Below are 13788 nucleotides of genomic sequence, written 5' to 3'. Positions count from 1 at the left end.
GCATCAAAGATACCACCTTTAAAAATAAACAATGCCTGTACCAGAACCAATTTACTCTATCCTCCATACTCTTTCAAAAAGCTAACACAACTCTTTAATAAATATTCTCAAATGGGAAAGATACTTAATAACTGATTCTTAAATTGAATCTGAGTTCCTATATGGTTTTGCATTCAAAGGTACCTATTTCAGTAATACTTTCAGAACTATTGAACCCCATGTATTTCTGGATTGTGCTGCAACACTCCACAGCAGAGGACGAGCTAGATACTCTCACTGCCTATCATAACTTTCCCATAAATTTCAATAATTAATTTAAAGTTGTTTTTTTTTTTAATTGAGACATTTTAGAGGTATTGGTATTTAGCAAAGGTAACATGCAGTGATGACAATAGCAGTCTGAAGTGTTATGACATGCAGTACTTACTCTGCATTGTGTTTACTATCATCCCCTATTTTATTTGGTAACTCAACAGCAAGAAACAAAACTAATCCAAATTTTTATAAAGATAAATGACATATATTCAGATTCTTGTGTAATATAACTTCTCATCTAGAAAGCCATTCATTTTAACCTTTAACAGAAAGTATTAAGCATTTCTAAAAAAGTATAGTTACTTATTGTATACCAAAGGAATAAAGAACTAATCCAATGGTTCTTTGAAACTAATTAACTTTTAAGCAGACCTTGAACACCTAAAGCTCAAAACAATTAGAGAAATACAAATATTAAACAAATCAAGTAACTTAACCATTGTCCTGCTTGCAGTCTCCTCCTCTGTAATGAATGCCTTTCTTCCTAAACCAAATCTATATGCACATACATCTATATTCCCTGCCTTGCCCCCAAATTCTTTGCCTCAATTGCTCCCTTAGAATAGACTGAGCAGTCTTCAGGTTGCTACCAGTCTAACCCAAGAACAAGGCAAAGACTCAGCAAACACATAAAAGTATGGAATTGGAGTATTGGGACTTCTATTCATGCAATAAACACGATCTTCTGGCAGATATATTGGGTTCATTTCTTCTTTAATGTTAATATTTCGATAATAGTTAATGCTAAAATTTCCACACCATTTTATTAACCATGTTGTCTCTCCTCCTTCCAAAATGATATGTGAAACTACTATGCAAAAAAATCAAGAATGGTAAAAGTGCTAACCAAATTACAGATTACAGTAGAGATGAGAAATGAGAAGTGATGTTTCTAGAACACCCTGAAGTGAATTATCCTGGTCCATTTGGCTTAAACATCCACAGATAGCATAAAAAGAAATAAAGAAAAAGAATAAGAAAAATATCTTAGATATTATTTACAATTTTTAGACACTAAAAATAAAGGGATGTGTGAATAAATATTAAAAGGGGTAAAGCTTATGGTTTACTTGAAAGCTCTTATTTTGGTTTGTTTGGTTTTTTTTAAAATCAGACTTTTTAAAATAGCACAGTGTTAAGACTTATCTACAAATAAACACAGTAAAATAACATCATCAAAAATATAACACAAAAGACAACATCAGAGGGAGAGTCTAGAATAAACACTCACTGACAAGTGTTCTGCAAGATGCTTGTGACAAATTAACTTCTTGAAAGGACAAGTAGGACAATGTAGAAGTCAATTGATGTTATACCTTGATAGAAGTACTGCATCCATTTCTGTCACCTGCCTTTCAAGCTGTTCATAATTGCTAGGATACAAACCAAAACCACACCAAAATTGTTTGAGGTCCAAGAGACAGATCAAATTAGTTTTCTAGAAGGGATTAGCATATTTAGTTCAAGAGCAAAATATATTAATTTACTTTATTAAGTCTAGAGATAGAGTGATTTCTGGATGTAGATAATCCTCCTTTAGCTCAGGTAGAAGTGTGAAGGTGACCTGGTATCTGGGAGCTAAATCAAGTCAGATTAAGCATAAGGGTAAGATCACAACAGCAAAGATGATGCCAAAGCGTTTTTAGATACATGAATATATACGGTATCACCTAGTTTTCAAAACAAAACTTTGTAAAACTCAGTACAACAAAATATCCACACAGCATCAGTTTAGTTTATAAATTACTATTCTATTGACTTCTATTACAGAGGCTAAGAGAACAACAGATTAATTATTCCAATAAAAAATTAAGACAGGTAATATATTGGTTTTGACATATCACCATTCATATTAAAAATAGTATTTTTGCAAATGTACATAGTGCCCCACTTTGAGACATTTTTAAAACAGTTATGGTAATTTAAAATAAATAAATATGATTTCAAAGACTTTTTTAGAAAGAATTTTCTTTAATTTGTCTTTAAGACAAGAATAACATTTTTAAACTTTTATAAGATAACGTAAGCTAAATATTGAAGACTACATTTAAGACACTTTATTTAAAATCAAGATGTTAGTAAGTTCCTACCTCCTACACAACAGGTAAAACAAGACAAAATATTTTTTAATGTTCATTTTTTAAAAAACATAAATATACTATGTTAATTAAGCTATATACATGAGAGATTATCTTGGTAAGTCAGCAGGAACAAATGGGATGATACTTTCAAAATGCATACCTTCAGGAAGAACAGGAACAAGATTAGGAATTTAGGGGAGGGGGAAAAGGAATTAAATGTAAGGAGTTGCATGCCTTACAAATTCAGAGTCTTTTTAAATTTCTTTTGCTTTGGGCACTTCCTGGTGGAGCATCTTTTTTATTCTTCCGTTTTGCAGATAAACTATTACATTCTTTTGACCCATGGAATGCATGCAGACATAAAATACAGAACTCAAATGCACATGCTTCTCTGCTACATAGTCCTCGTTTCTTTACCAATTGATATTTAGCAGGATATTGACATCTTGGACAGGGTTTTAGCGCTTCATCAGTGAACAGAGTTTTAGCAACCTGTAGCAAGAGATGAGAAGAAAGACCCATTTAGTCTTGTAAATAAAAATGTTATAAAAACTGAAAATTAAGCATTTCTTAGGTACCTACTTTCATGTATTCTTCCTGCCTACTAGCTGAGTGAGGAACAGAACTGCATCTCCTAGGTGTAAGTTCAGTGTGTGGTGTCTGCAAAATAGGAGTTCTGGCTTGAGCTTGAACAGGCCTTAGAGCAGATCTATTGAGAATATTAAGTCTTGTAGCAGCATCTTCAGCCTTCAATAAGTATTCCTAATAGTTTATAATTATTTAACAAAAAAAAAAAAAAAAAGGAGAAAATGAGGATTTTATTTAATTTGGGATTTGCAGCTGAATTTTACTCATTTGGGTTTTTTCTCTCTGCAACAACACATAAGAAAATAAAATTATAGCAAGTATTTACCATTAAATGTTTACATTTAGCAAGGGATCAAGAGAGACATCATCAAAAATCAAGTCCCATGAGCAGGGTAAAAAGTAAACTGACTTTTAGCGCACTCTACTGGTGCTCATGTTTGTGAATTAGGCCATCTCAATTGCAAGTGTGCATGTATCATGTGGAAGATCTGAAAAATACACTGCTGTTAATATGCTTACTTCTCTGGATGCCCCTTAAAAAACTTTCTACATATCCTTCTGATGTTCACAACTACACCATGACACAAGCAGTACTGAAAATAATCAGGAAGTAATCTAGAGCGGGTCCTACAGCACTGCAAATTACAGTGAAATGGACAGTGAGGAACAGCATGGCACAATGATATGAGCAGAGTTTAAAATCTAAAGCTAGAATTAGTCAAGGAAGAGATACTACAAGATTCTCAAGAAAGGGCAGGAGGGGTAAATAAGAGTCTTACATGGTTGAAAGACAAGTACTTAAACTGCAGACAAGTGAAAAGCCGTAAGAGCCATTACGTTCTCCTGTTAGAATCCATCACCTACTCATTTTGGAACTGTCTGTGTCAGTTACCATTCTGTAGCTTTACAAGATGTTTCCTCTTTCCTTCTATCTTCTTTCACACTTGAAGAAAAAAAAAAATCACCTTTGAGAACTATCTTACCCGAGCTGCTTCTTTCAGCTGTTTTGTGTACAACTTTCTCCTCTTATCTGCACTTCTGTCTTGTATAATTATTTCTTGCCAGCTTTTGCTTACTTTCCAAATACTAGAACAAATAAAAAATTTATCCACTTTCAATTTTTTTCAAGTAGTGCAGAAGTCATGATAGCAAGACTACCTGATGAAGATTTTAACATGGTTTCATATGCTCTTGCTCATTTTACAGATTTCTGCTATAGATTAGTTCATTATTTTGTTATGAAACACAGATCTCCTACCTTACATATCACTGTATAACAGAAGAGTCTAGAGAACAACAGCAACATAAATAGCACAGCATATATTTGACTTAAAAATTAAATTAATTTTTTCCACCATGTAAGCCACTCACTAAGATTGTTTCTAGTCCCATTTGTGTTAAGAGTACTGAAAACATCTGTGCCCTTATACTTTCATCTATTTTCCCATTCCTGTTGCTAACAACAAAGAAATCAGAGCGTTATGTGAAATATAACAGTTCCTATTGATTAGAAATTAATCTAGATTACTCATGAATCAAAATTCTTTGAGCATCTTTGTGGTTAGAAATAACTGAAGAAATAAAATACACAAGAAAAGTTATAGAAAATGTATTTTGAGTCCTATGCACTACTGGGAACTTGTAACAAGAATAAAATACTTTCTAGGCTTAAAGGATTTCATTAATATCTTTTAAAATTTACAAGTATTGTGATTTAATTTAAAGTTTACTGATTTTCCATGTTTGTTTAGCTTTTTAATGCCCCTATTTATTATTAGGTCTACACAAAAAGACCTACTTAATTAATGGTGAGAAAACTTTTCATTTTTTTCAGGAATGGACAAATTTTATTGACAACAGCCAGTATTCCAGAAGTTATTCTAATTCATTTGCAGAAGCACATCTTTTTCCCTTTTTTAGTGTGTGAAACAATAGTACTTACCTGCATAGATTTTCCACTGTCAAAGCATCTAAAACTATAGCAAGAACATGTTTTAAATTTCTATCTTTTAATTCTGTTAAAATATCTAATTTTTCAAGGCCCATTTTCTTGCCAATAAGTCCAGGAAGAACATGATCTAATGCAAATATTTCTGTTCCATCAACATCCTCTGAGATTTGCTTTTGGTGTGATCTTTGTCTTTGCAAGCAAATTTCATGAACTATTTTCAGAGCTGGAGTTCTTGAGAGATCTCCATGACCTACAACCAGGTCTCCACTAGGCTGTTCTTTTGGAACTAACTCATGATCTTCACTGACAAAGTTTCTTTTTGTTAATATATGCATTGAAGTAGGACTGCCATGATTATCTTCTGTCTCTGACTGGGAGCCTAGTTCCCGAAGAGTAGATAACCTTCTGACTCGCTCAAGTTTTCTTGTCTTTCTTTTACTGTCTAAAGTTTTGGAATCTTCTTTGTGCTTTTGGAAGAGCTCTTGGAAAGATCCCTCATGATCAGACAGTGAGTCTCCTGATTTGTCCAAAGGAAGTGAATTATATCCACTATCTTCAGGTGTTGAAAGATCAGGGTCATTTGCTACCTTAACAGGGGAAGAGTTGATATCACATAGTCCAGAGTTTGAGTTCTCTACAGGACTGGCGATAGAAGTCAGGAATTTACCCTCACTGGCCTCAGGTAACACACTGTAAGTAGGAGTCCTAAGCACCCCATCTCTAACACTCATAAGAACATTTTCATTAAATTCATTAGTGTTACTAGCAGTGACATCCTTCCACTGAATTGGAGATAAACTTTCTGATTCTAACAATAAGGGGTCCTTACACTGGGACTCATCTAGCGTAGAAGTCCTTTGTTGTGAAAAGGAAAGCCTCTGTTTCGGAGAGTCAGGGTTAGAGTCCTCAGCTTCTGAAGTGCTAGTTGTCAGAGGTTTGTAACCTTTATCTTTTGAAGAACCTGCAACAGTTTGTGAAAGCTTTTCTTCAGAGCTCAAAACACAAGAGAATATTTTTTTCCTGATGCCTCCCGAAGAACTAGGTTGTCTTTCACAGCATCCTACAGTTGTGCCAGCTTCAACAGTCTTGGGTAAAAGCAGCCTCCTACGTAGTGAGGAGCCTTTTCTACTTGATTTAGGAGTTTCAAAAAAATCCACACTTCTTTTTGCTTCTCTTTCTTCTGATAAGGAGATAGAATTCAACTCTTTTTCAATAGATGGTGACCTGGGAAAGAAGGCACTTGGATGCATGTGCTCAGAATGCTCCTGTAGCAAGGATACACTTGTTAAACTCGGTGCTTCTTCAAGTTCTGCATCGGGATCTTTTACTGACTCGTTGCATCTGCTGTCCAGAAATGCTGGAATGTAACACATGTCTTTAAAAGTTGAGTATTTAAAGTTGCTCCTGGGAGATGTTAATCTATTTCTTTTAAGAATATTGAATCTCACTGGATGACTGTCTGACATCTTCTGCTTGACGTTTCAACTTTGAAAATGAAAATACCAATGTTGTTTCTGAAACAAACAAAAATGGTCACCAAAACCCCTCAGATTAGACAGAAAGCCTTGTGTAAATCTGTCAAGATCATCAATCAGTCATAACAAAAGTATTGTCATTTGTCTCGGTAGAAACAGTGCTTATACACAAACACAAAAGTAGATAGTTAGAATGAGTGATTAAAAATGCATATTATGCTGTGAGAAAAATCAAACATATATCCAAGTTAGCTAATTGACCTCGGAGTCCTCATCTGTGGAAATGCACTTCAAGTAAGCAACACAGCAATTAGAGGCTCAGTGGTGCTGAAACTGGCAACAAAACTCCCCAACATTCCAGTAGAGCCAAGATTTTCATTAGTACTGTTACTGGCTCATCCAGCAACTAACAGCTCAGTACTCAAAAATGAGCAGAAGCTTTGGTAATAGGCAAATCTAGACAAAAGGCATTTTCTCCTTGAGTAAAATAAGAAGATTCATCGTGAAGTTACAAGTCTACAAGTCTCCCTATTATTTAGATCACTAGAGTCCCCAGAGGGAATGAATTTGACCTATAGTCACAAAGTGAAAAGTGCTTTATCTGCCTTAATATTTAAATGTTATTTTGTAAAGAAGCTCTCTACTTTTGGTCATCTCTAAGGGTAAACAGTGTTCTGAAGGCTTACATTTTCAGGAAAATGACTGACTATACACACACCAAGTACACAGAATTTAAGAGCTACTGTAGATTTTCCTAGAAAGGTTAGAAGGGGCTGATGCACACAAATAAAAGATGTGGAAACAGGCTTACTTTTGCCACTCACACATTGCACAGTTTCTCTACCTAACCATAGTGGCATTAGGTCACTGCTTTCTACATGCAATAACAGTACAAAAGATGTTATGGCTAATGCTGTGAGAGGGCTGTTCTCACAGACACCCAACAGCTCACATCAGCACTGCAAGGCTCAAGAGTTTGAATCTGTGCCTTATACTGTGGTATGTTGCTGGCCTCCAGAGCTGATATTCTGCAACATAAAGCCTAGAATTAGCAACTGAACTTTCAAAATTGAAGTAGGAATATTTAAAGGTGGCTTCAGCACCAACTACTAAGCTATTGCTAATATTTCAACTGTCCTTAGTCTAGCCCTAAGCTACTAAATTCAAGCAATGGGAACACAAACTGACTGAGAGAGGTGAGGCAGAACTACTCTTCTCTTTGATAATCTTGGGTCATTAATTAGAATTTTTTTACCTATATGGAAGGCACTTTTTAAGATGATTGAAACATTTTAGAAAATTCTTTGTTTTATTTTCTTCTGTAAGAAGACAGCAACAAGAGAAGCTCAAAAGGAAAAGGATGTTAAACAGCAGACTGACGCCTTGGCATAAAGGCACACAATCTTGCTAATATCAGTATGAAATCAAACAGATTGAAACAAAATCCACATACATAACTGAGAAAAACTCTTCCATCAAAGACAGGTATGTGAAAATAATTCCAAGACAACAACAAACTGAAGTCTGGCATGCTTCTTTCCCTTCTTCATATACCTCTAAAAGTACCTTACTTTCCTGTTTGTTTTCCGTCTCTGCTTTCACCTCGTTCCCTGTTTTACACAATGAAAGCACACATAGGAAACACAAGGGCATAACTTTAAGCTAGTGCTTAATGAATAAGACTACTTCTTTGCTACTGCAGTTCCAAGTCCAAATAGCATTTAACGTTTCATCTGTATCACTTCTCCGTGTTTTAGTAGACCTGAAAGTACTGATATCCCCAACAGTGGATCCTGGGCCCACTATAGTTCAACTTATCCATCAGTGACTCGTATGAAGGGTCAGATGCCTCTTCAGCAAGTTCACTGGTGGCACAAGGCTGGGAAGAGCAGCCAATACCCCAGAGGGCTGTGCAGCCCTTCAGAAGGACCTGGGCAGGCTGGAGAGATGGACAGAGAAAAACCCATATGAAACTCAAAGGCAATTGCGGCTCCCGCACCTGGTGAGGAACACCAGGAACCTGTCCAGGATTGAGGCTGATCTGCTGGGAAGCAGTTATGTGGAGAAGGTCCTGGTAGACAACAAAATGTCCATGAGCCAGCAGTGTGCCCAAGAAAGCCAAGAGTACCCTGTGGTGCATTAAGAAAAGCATTGCCAGCTGGTCAAGGGAGGTGATCCTGACCCTCTGCTCAGCCCTGTTGAGGCCTCACCTGAAGTACTGTGTCCAGTTCAGAGCTTTCCAGTTCAAGAAGGACAAAGAAATACTGGAGAGAGTCCAGTAGAACTGTGGAGGTGATTAGGGGATTGGAACACCTGTTATGAGGAAAGGCTGAGGAAGCTGGGCCTGTGTAGCCTGGAGAAGAGACCTTATCAATGTCTATCGGCATCTGGAGGGAGGGTATCAAAAAGGATGCAGCCAGGTTCTTCCTGGTGATTCCATGTGGTAGCACAAGAGGTAATGGGCATTAACTAGTGCATAGAAAGTTCCACCTGAACATGAGAAAAAGTTCTTTACTGTGAGGATGACATAACACTGGAAGAGGCTGCCCAAAGAGCTCATGGGGTCTCCTTCTCTGGAGATATTCAAAAGCTATTTGGACACAATCCTGAGCAATGTTCTTTGAAGGCCCTACTCAAGCAGGAAAGTTGGACTAGATGATGTCCAGTTGTCTCTTCCAGTCTTACACATTCTGTGATTCCATGGTTTTAGGCAATAGGCTTAAAAGGCTTTGTCATGAACCAAAAAATGATTTTTTTCCTATACTTTTAAAGGTATGAAATCTCTGTGAAGCACACTGCTACACTTCAGTCAATTATTCATGCTATAAGTGAAGGATCATATGAGCGTAGCTCTTCTTTTTCTAAGAAGACAAAGACCTATAAGAAATCTGGTCTAACAAGGGGATCATTATCTTCACCAGTCTACAAGAAGAATAGAGGCTTCATTTTTATTCTGAATTTTGGAAAACTGCTGTTAGCTAGCAAATGTTGCCAATAGATATTATTTCCAAAAATGTTGATAGACAGATTTACACTGAATTATAGAGACAGCTGTTTAAAATCTCAATATCACCAAAAAAACCCTCAAACAAATGAAAAAAACCCCAAAAAACCAAAAACAACCAATCACATACCCAGAATTACCTTTAAAAATATTAGTATTTCCCTTAAATACAGTCCAACTAACCACAAATTTAAAATCCCAAAGGCTTCCAGGCTTAGAAAATTAATTTTCAGGCACATGCCGAAGAAACAACAGAAGGAAAACCTCATGCTTGCAGTTTCATTCCCAGGCATTCTATGGGACAACTGAGAATAGAAAAAAACTGAAATATTACCGTATAAAAGAAGTTAAGAAAACTTGTGTTTCAAGTGACATAAAAATCACGCCAAAACAAGATTTTGCAGCTATAAGGGAGTTCAGAATAGCAGAGTTAAAGAAATGTTGGTAACTAGTAGAAGCTGAATATAATGCTGTACAGAGGCCAGCGTCCGGCAGGGGGAGTTTGTGAGCTCACTGCATTGATTAGGAGGTTAGAAAATACCGCAGGATACTATAAATAAAATTGCCAATTGACACTGAGTGAATAATGGTCGTCCATTAAGCTTCATTTCACCTCTTTTCTATACTTCATTCTATACCTTTCTATTAATTCATACATTTTTACACTTATTTTTACTTTACCCCCTACCCCACAATTTTGAGATCTCACATGGAGCCTTCAGCCCTGAGGCCTCCAAAATAAGGGCATGGACATGTTGGACCTAGTCCAGAAGAGGAACATGAAAATAATCAGAGGGTGGAGCACCTCTGCTTTGAAGACAGTCTGAGACTGTGGGGGTTGCTCAGCCTGGAGAAGAAAAGCCTTCAGGGAAAAATAATTGTAGCCTTTCAGTACCAAATGGGTACTGAAGAAAACCAGAGAGAGACTTTCAAAAAGCACATTTGGTGATAAAACAAGGCAGTAAGGACTTTAAACTGAAAGAAGGAAAGTTAGGTTAGAAATTAGGAAGAAATTTTTCACTATGGGGGCAACAAGACACTGGAACAGGTTGCCCAGAGAAGTCAGGGAAGCTCCATCAATAACTGTTCAAGGTCACGTTGGATGTGGCTCAGACAACCTGATCTACTAGAAGGTGTCCCTGCCCATGGAAGGGGTTCAGAACTGGATGATCTGAAACATCCCTGACAACCCAAACCATTCTATGATTTACAGAAAACCCCAGTATACACCTCAAACTCATATATAATTTTTTTTTCCAAAATGTATTACTTATACAAATTAAGTTTTAATTCAACACAAGGTCTCATTTTACAAATACAGAAGGAAAAGCCTTTCAGAGATGCTGAACATTTCTCATAATAGAACAAGATTCTATTCATAAGCGATGCCTAACAAGGCCTTTTATAACAACTACTTCTTATAAGCACTTCTTTTTTATCATGAGAATTTCCTCTACTAAATTTGAGCCATAACACCACACCTTTTTCATTTGGGGATCTTAAACTAGCTCTTGAAAATTCTCTTAACCTTGTCTTAGATGTCATCAAACAGATGTGCAGGGAAGAAAAGTCTAGTCACACCACTAATCTGTTTCAGAGAAAGTAACAAAATCCCTATCTACTAAAAATAGATTTATGTGCTCTGTGCATGTCTCATATTTATTATTAATTTTGTGCTTCTCAAATCAATTTACAAATCAACTGCAAACTTTCCAGGAGTTTACTGAATAAAATAACTCATATTCAGAGACCCAAACTAAATTTAGGACAGGATTCACAGATTTGGACAAGGAATAATTTCTAGCAAGTTTAGTCTTACCAAGCACCCTGAAGAGGCAAGAATGTTGGTTACTAGAAGGCAATGTAAATGGTGCCTCCATCTTAGACATAAAGTCTAGGATGGAGTCACACCTGCTCCCAATAATTTATATTCCTCAGTAATAAATACAGAACACTTATGCATTAAACAAGATATTTTCTGCCTTTTTTAAAATCACTGTTCACCACTGCTAACAAAGCAGATAAAGACAAAGTCTTGGTGATACAGAAGTATTTTCTCTGTTATTTAAACAGATATGGTTTCTGTAGTAAGACAGACTGCTCTTTGACCCCATAGTCATTGATGCCTTCAAAGGTAATAATACTGAGGACGACATAGACATGTCCTATCTGCATGATGTGGGCCACTTACCCTAATTTGTGAAGCAAATCAAGACTTTCCAATGCAAAGACGCTGTATTCAAAGTATTGCTTACCCCTAGTAGAAACCTTTAGTGAGAAAGGATGTGGAGAGAAGAGAGGTGCAAGAGAAACATTACCCAGCTGAGACAGTTTTCAGTCCACGTATATATATGTGTTATCAGCAACGCCTAATTGCCCAGCGATGGTGATAATTGAGATGTAGCTGAGAACCAGCACCCAAGCGTCTCTCAGTCACCTGGGATGCCGGACACGAGCAAAGCAACCGCTTCGCCCTCTCCTCTGGCAAATCAGTAGGCACAGGAGCAGAGCCTGGAGGCCGCCCTACCACCGGTGCAGCTGATGCGGCGGCGGGGCACCCCTAGCAGGGCTGGAGGCGAGGGGCAGGAGCGAAGGCGGGCTGGAGGAACTTCAGCAGCTCCCGCCGCCCGGCCCCGGGCCCGTTGCCCTTGGCGGGGAGCCGCTCGGCCTCTCCCCACCCACACCGGCCCCTCGCGTGCGGCCGCCGCCGCTTTCCCTCCCTCGGGTTTGAACTACCCGCCCTCACCAACCGCTGCCTCCCCGCCCCCTCCGCGCTCAGCTCCGGCCGGGAGCCTGAGGAGACCGGGAGTGCCCAGCCCGCTCCCCGGGAACGTGAGGGAACGCCGGCGAGGTTTGCTCCGCTCCTCACGCTTTATACTTCAGCCCCGCGGCCCCCGCCGCACCCAGTGCCCTGTTAAAGTTCCACTGAGTCGTTTCTGCCCCTGCCCTGCCTCTCCTGAGGCGCCCAGCGAGGGTAAGGTTTTCCCGCCTCTGCCAGAGCCCGCTCCGCTCCCTACGGCGGAGGGGAATAGGGGGCGGAGGCGCAAGGGCGCCGGCGCTAAGGAGTGGCTCAGGGGTGCCTGCGGCATTCACAGTTAATAGTCCTTATCTGCAATACAGCCTTTAAGCTTATGTTATAAGGGTGCTAGTTAATTTGAGTTAATTAGCACCTTTTTACCCGTTAGCCTAGGACTAAAACAGTCACAGAGCGTTTGTCAAGTATATTGCCTTCAAAGCAGTCGGGTGGCGGATCCCCGACTCCAGCATCGTGCAGGTTGTCCTCGAGTCTCCCCAGGCCCTTTTTTGCCCAGAGAACCCAAGAAGGACCATTCTCCCCGGCTACAGTGTACAGCACATTTTTCCACATCTTGTCCTGTCGTGAATGGCCTAAGGGCTATTCTGTTTAATTTGTTAAAAAGCTTGTAGTTATTCAGAGCCTGGCGCCTGGGTCTAATAAGAACCTTTTGCTTTTAGTTTAATAAGCAAACTCCTAGCTTAAGTAACGTAACCCCTGTTCGTGGGGTTTGGTAACTTCTCAGCGTTCCCCTTTGGCAGCTCCGCTCCTCCAGCCTCTCGCAACCCTCCTGGAGTGGGCAGCCTGAGAGGGGCCCGAGGAAACAAAGGCTTAAAAGTTCCCGACCCAGAGCCGGCGGAAACGGAGACTTTTATGGAAAGAATATCGGTTTACTTGACTACAAGGTAACAGCTATGGCTAAAAAGGGAAAAGCTCTTGAAGTACCTTCCTCTTCCTTTTTAAAAAGAAAAAACATTAGAAACTTTTTTTTAAAGGTAATAGAACTTTTCTGAAAGTGCTTTCTGTAGTCTGTTCCGCAGGAAAACAGAAACCGTGTTTTTCGCAGGAACTTAATTGTTTTTCAAATATTTGCATTTATTTATAAAATACCTTCTCAGTAAAATTGGAAGCTTACTAGTGAGACATAGTAACCGCAAGTTCTGTCTCCGTCACTCAAACCTGGATGGATGCGGTCTGGATCAAAAATATCCAAGAAGTTTAACAAATCGTAATTGCGACATTTTATCCAATACACCGAAGTATCATACTAGAAAGTGTTTTTAAACAAAAAAAGTTCCCCACCCAAAAACCCACCCCAACGAAAATCAAGCAAGCAAACAAAATATCAAACCAAAACAAAAAACTCCAACCAAAACCTGAGAACGCTGCTTCTAACAAGTGAAAGGAGGTAAGACATTCTGCAACACTCGCACTGCGCTGGGTTACGGCTGCATTTCCTTCCGCTGTCAAAAGTACCTGTACCCCTGTGCCTTCTCCATACCGACACACAAGCCTTTCCTCCCATTTGCCTACCAGTTCCCCAAGAACTGTTTCGATTTACGGGACAGTGGGAGTCTCCC

The 13788-nt window shown here is 38.7% G+C and overlaps 1 protein-coding gene across 5 annotated transcripts; it reads right to left on the bottom strand.

The window, feature by feature from the left end:
- Nucleotides 1-2525: 2525 nt before the first annotated feature.
- Nucleotides 2526-12084, bottom strand: FBXO43 (F-box protein 43). 5 transcript variants are annotated; one of them, XM_088060454.1, is made up of 7 exons: nucleotides 11852-12084; nucleotides 11606-11682; nucleotides 6384-6449; nucleotides 4927-6292; nucleotides 3968-4070; nucleotides 2979-3158; nucleotides 2526-2888 (listed from the first exon to the last, which is right to left on the bottom strand). In XM_088060454.1, the coding sequence occupies exons 4-7, from the start codon at nucleotides 6183-6185 to the stop codon at nucleotides 2640-2642; spliced, it is 1791 nt and encodes a 596-aa protein (XP_087916580.1). In that variant the 5' UTR covers nucleotides 6186-6292; nucleotides 6384-6449; nucleotides 11606-11682; nucleotides 11852-12084; the 3' UTR covers nucleotides 2526-2639. The 5 variants fall into 5 exon arrangements, with proteins under 5 accessions (XP_087916580.1, XP_087916572.1, XP_087916583.1 ...); XM_088060446.1 differs by having other exon boundaries at nucleotides 4927-6449; XM_088060457.1 differs by lacking the exon at nucleotides 11606-11682.
- Nucleotides 12085-13788: the final 1704 nt, after the last annotated feature.

The sequence above is a fragment of the Pseudopodoces humilis genome, chromosome 1, assembly GCF_049639895.1.
Source record: "Pseudopodoces humilis isolate 2021_Gansu_Grassland_sample_001 chromosome 1, ASM4963989v1, whole genome shotgun sequence".
NCBI lineage: Eukaryota > Metazoa > Chordata > Aves > Passeriformes > Paridae > Pseudopodoces > Pseudopodoces humilis.
This window is presented reverse-complemented; position numbering and strand designations above follow the sequence as displayed.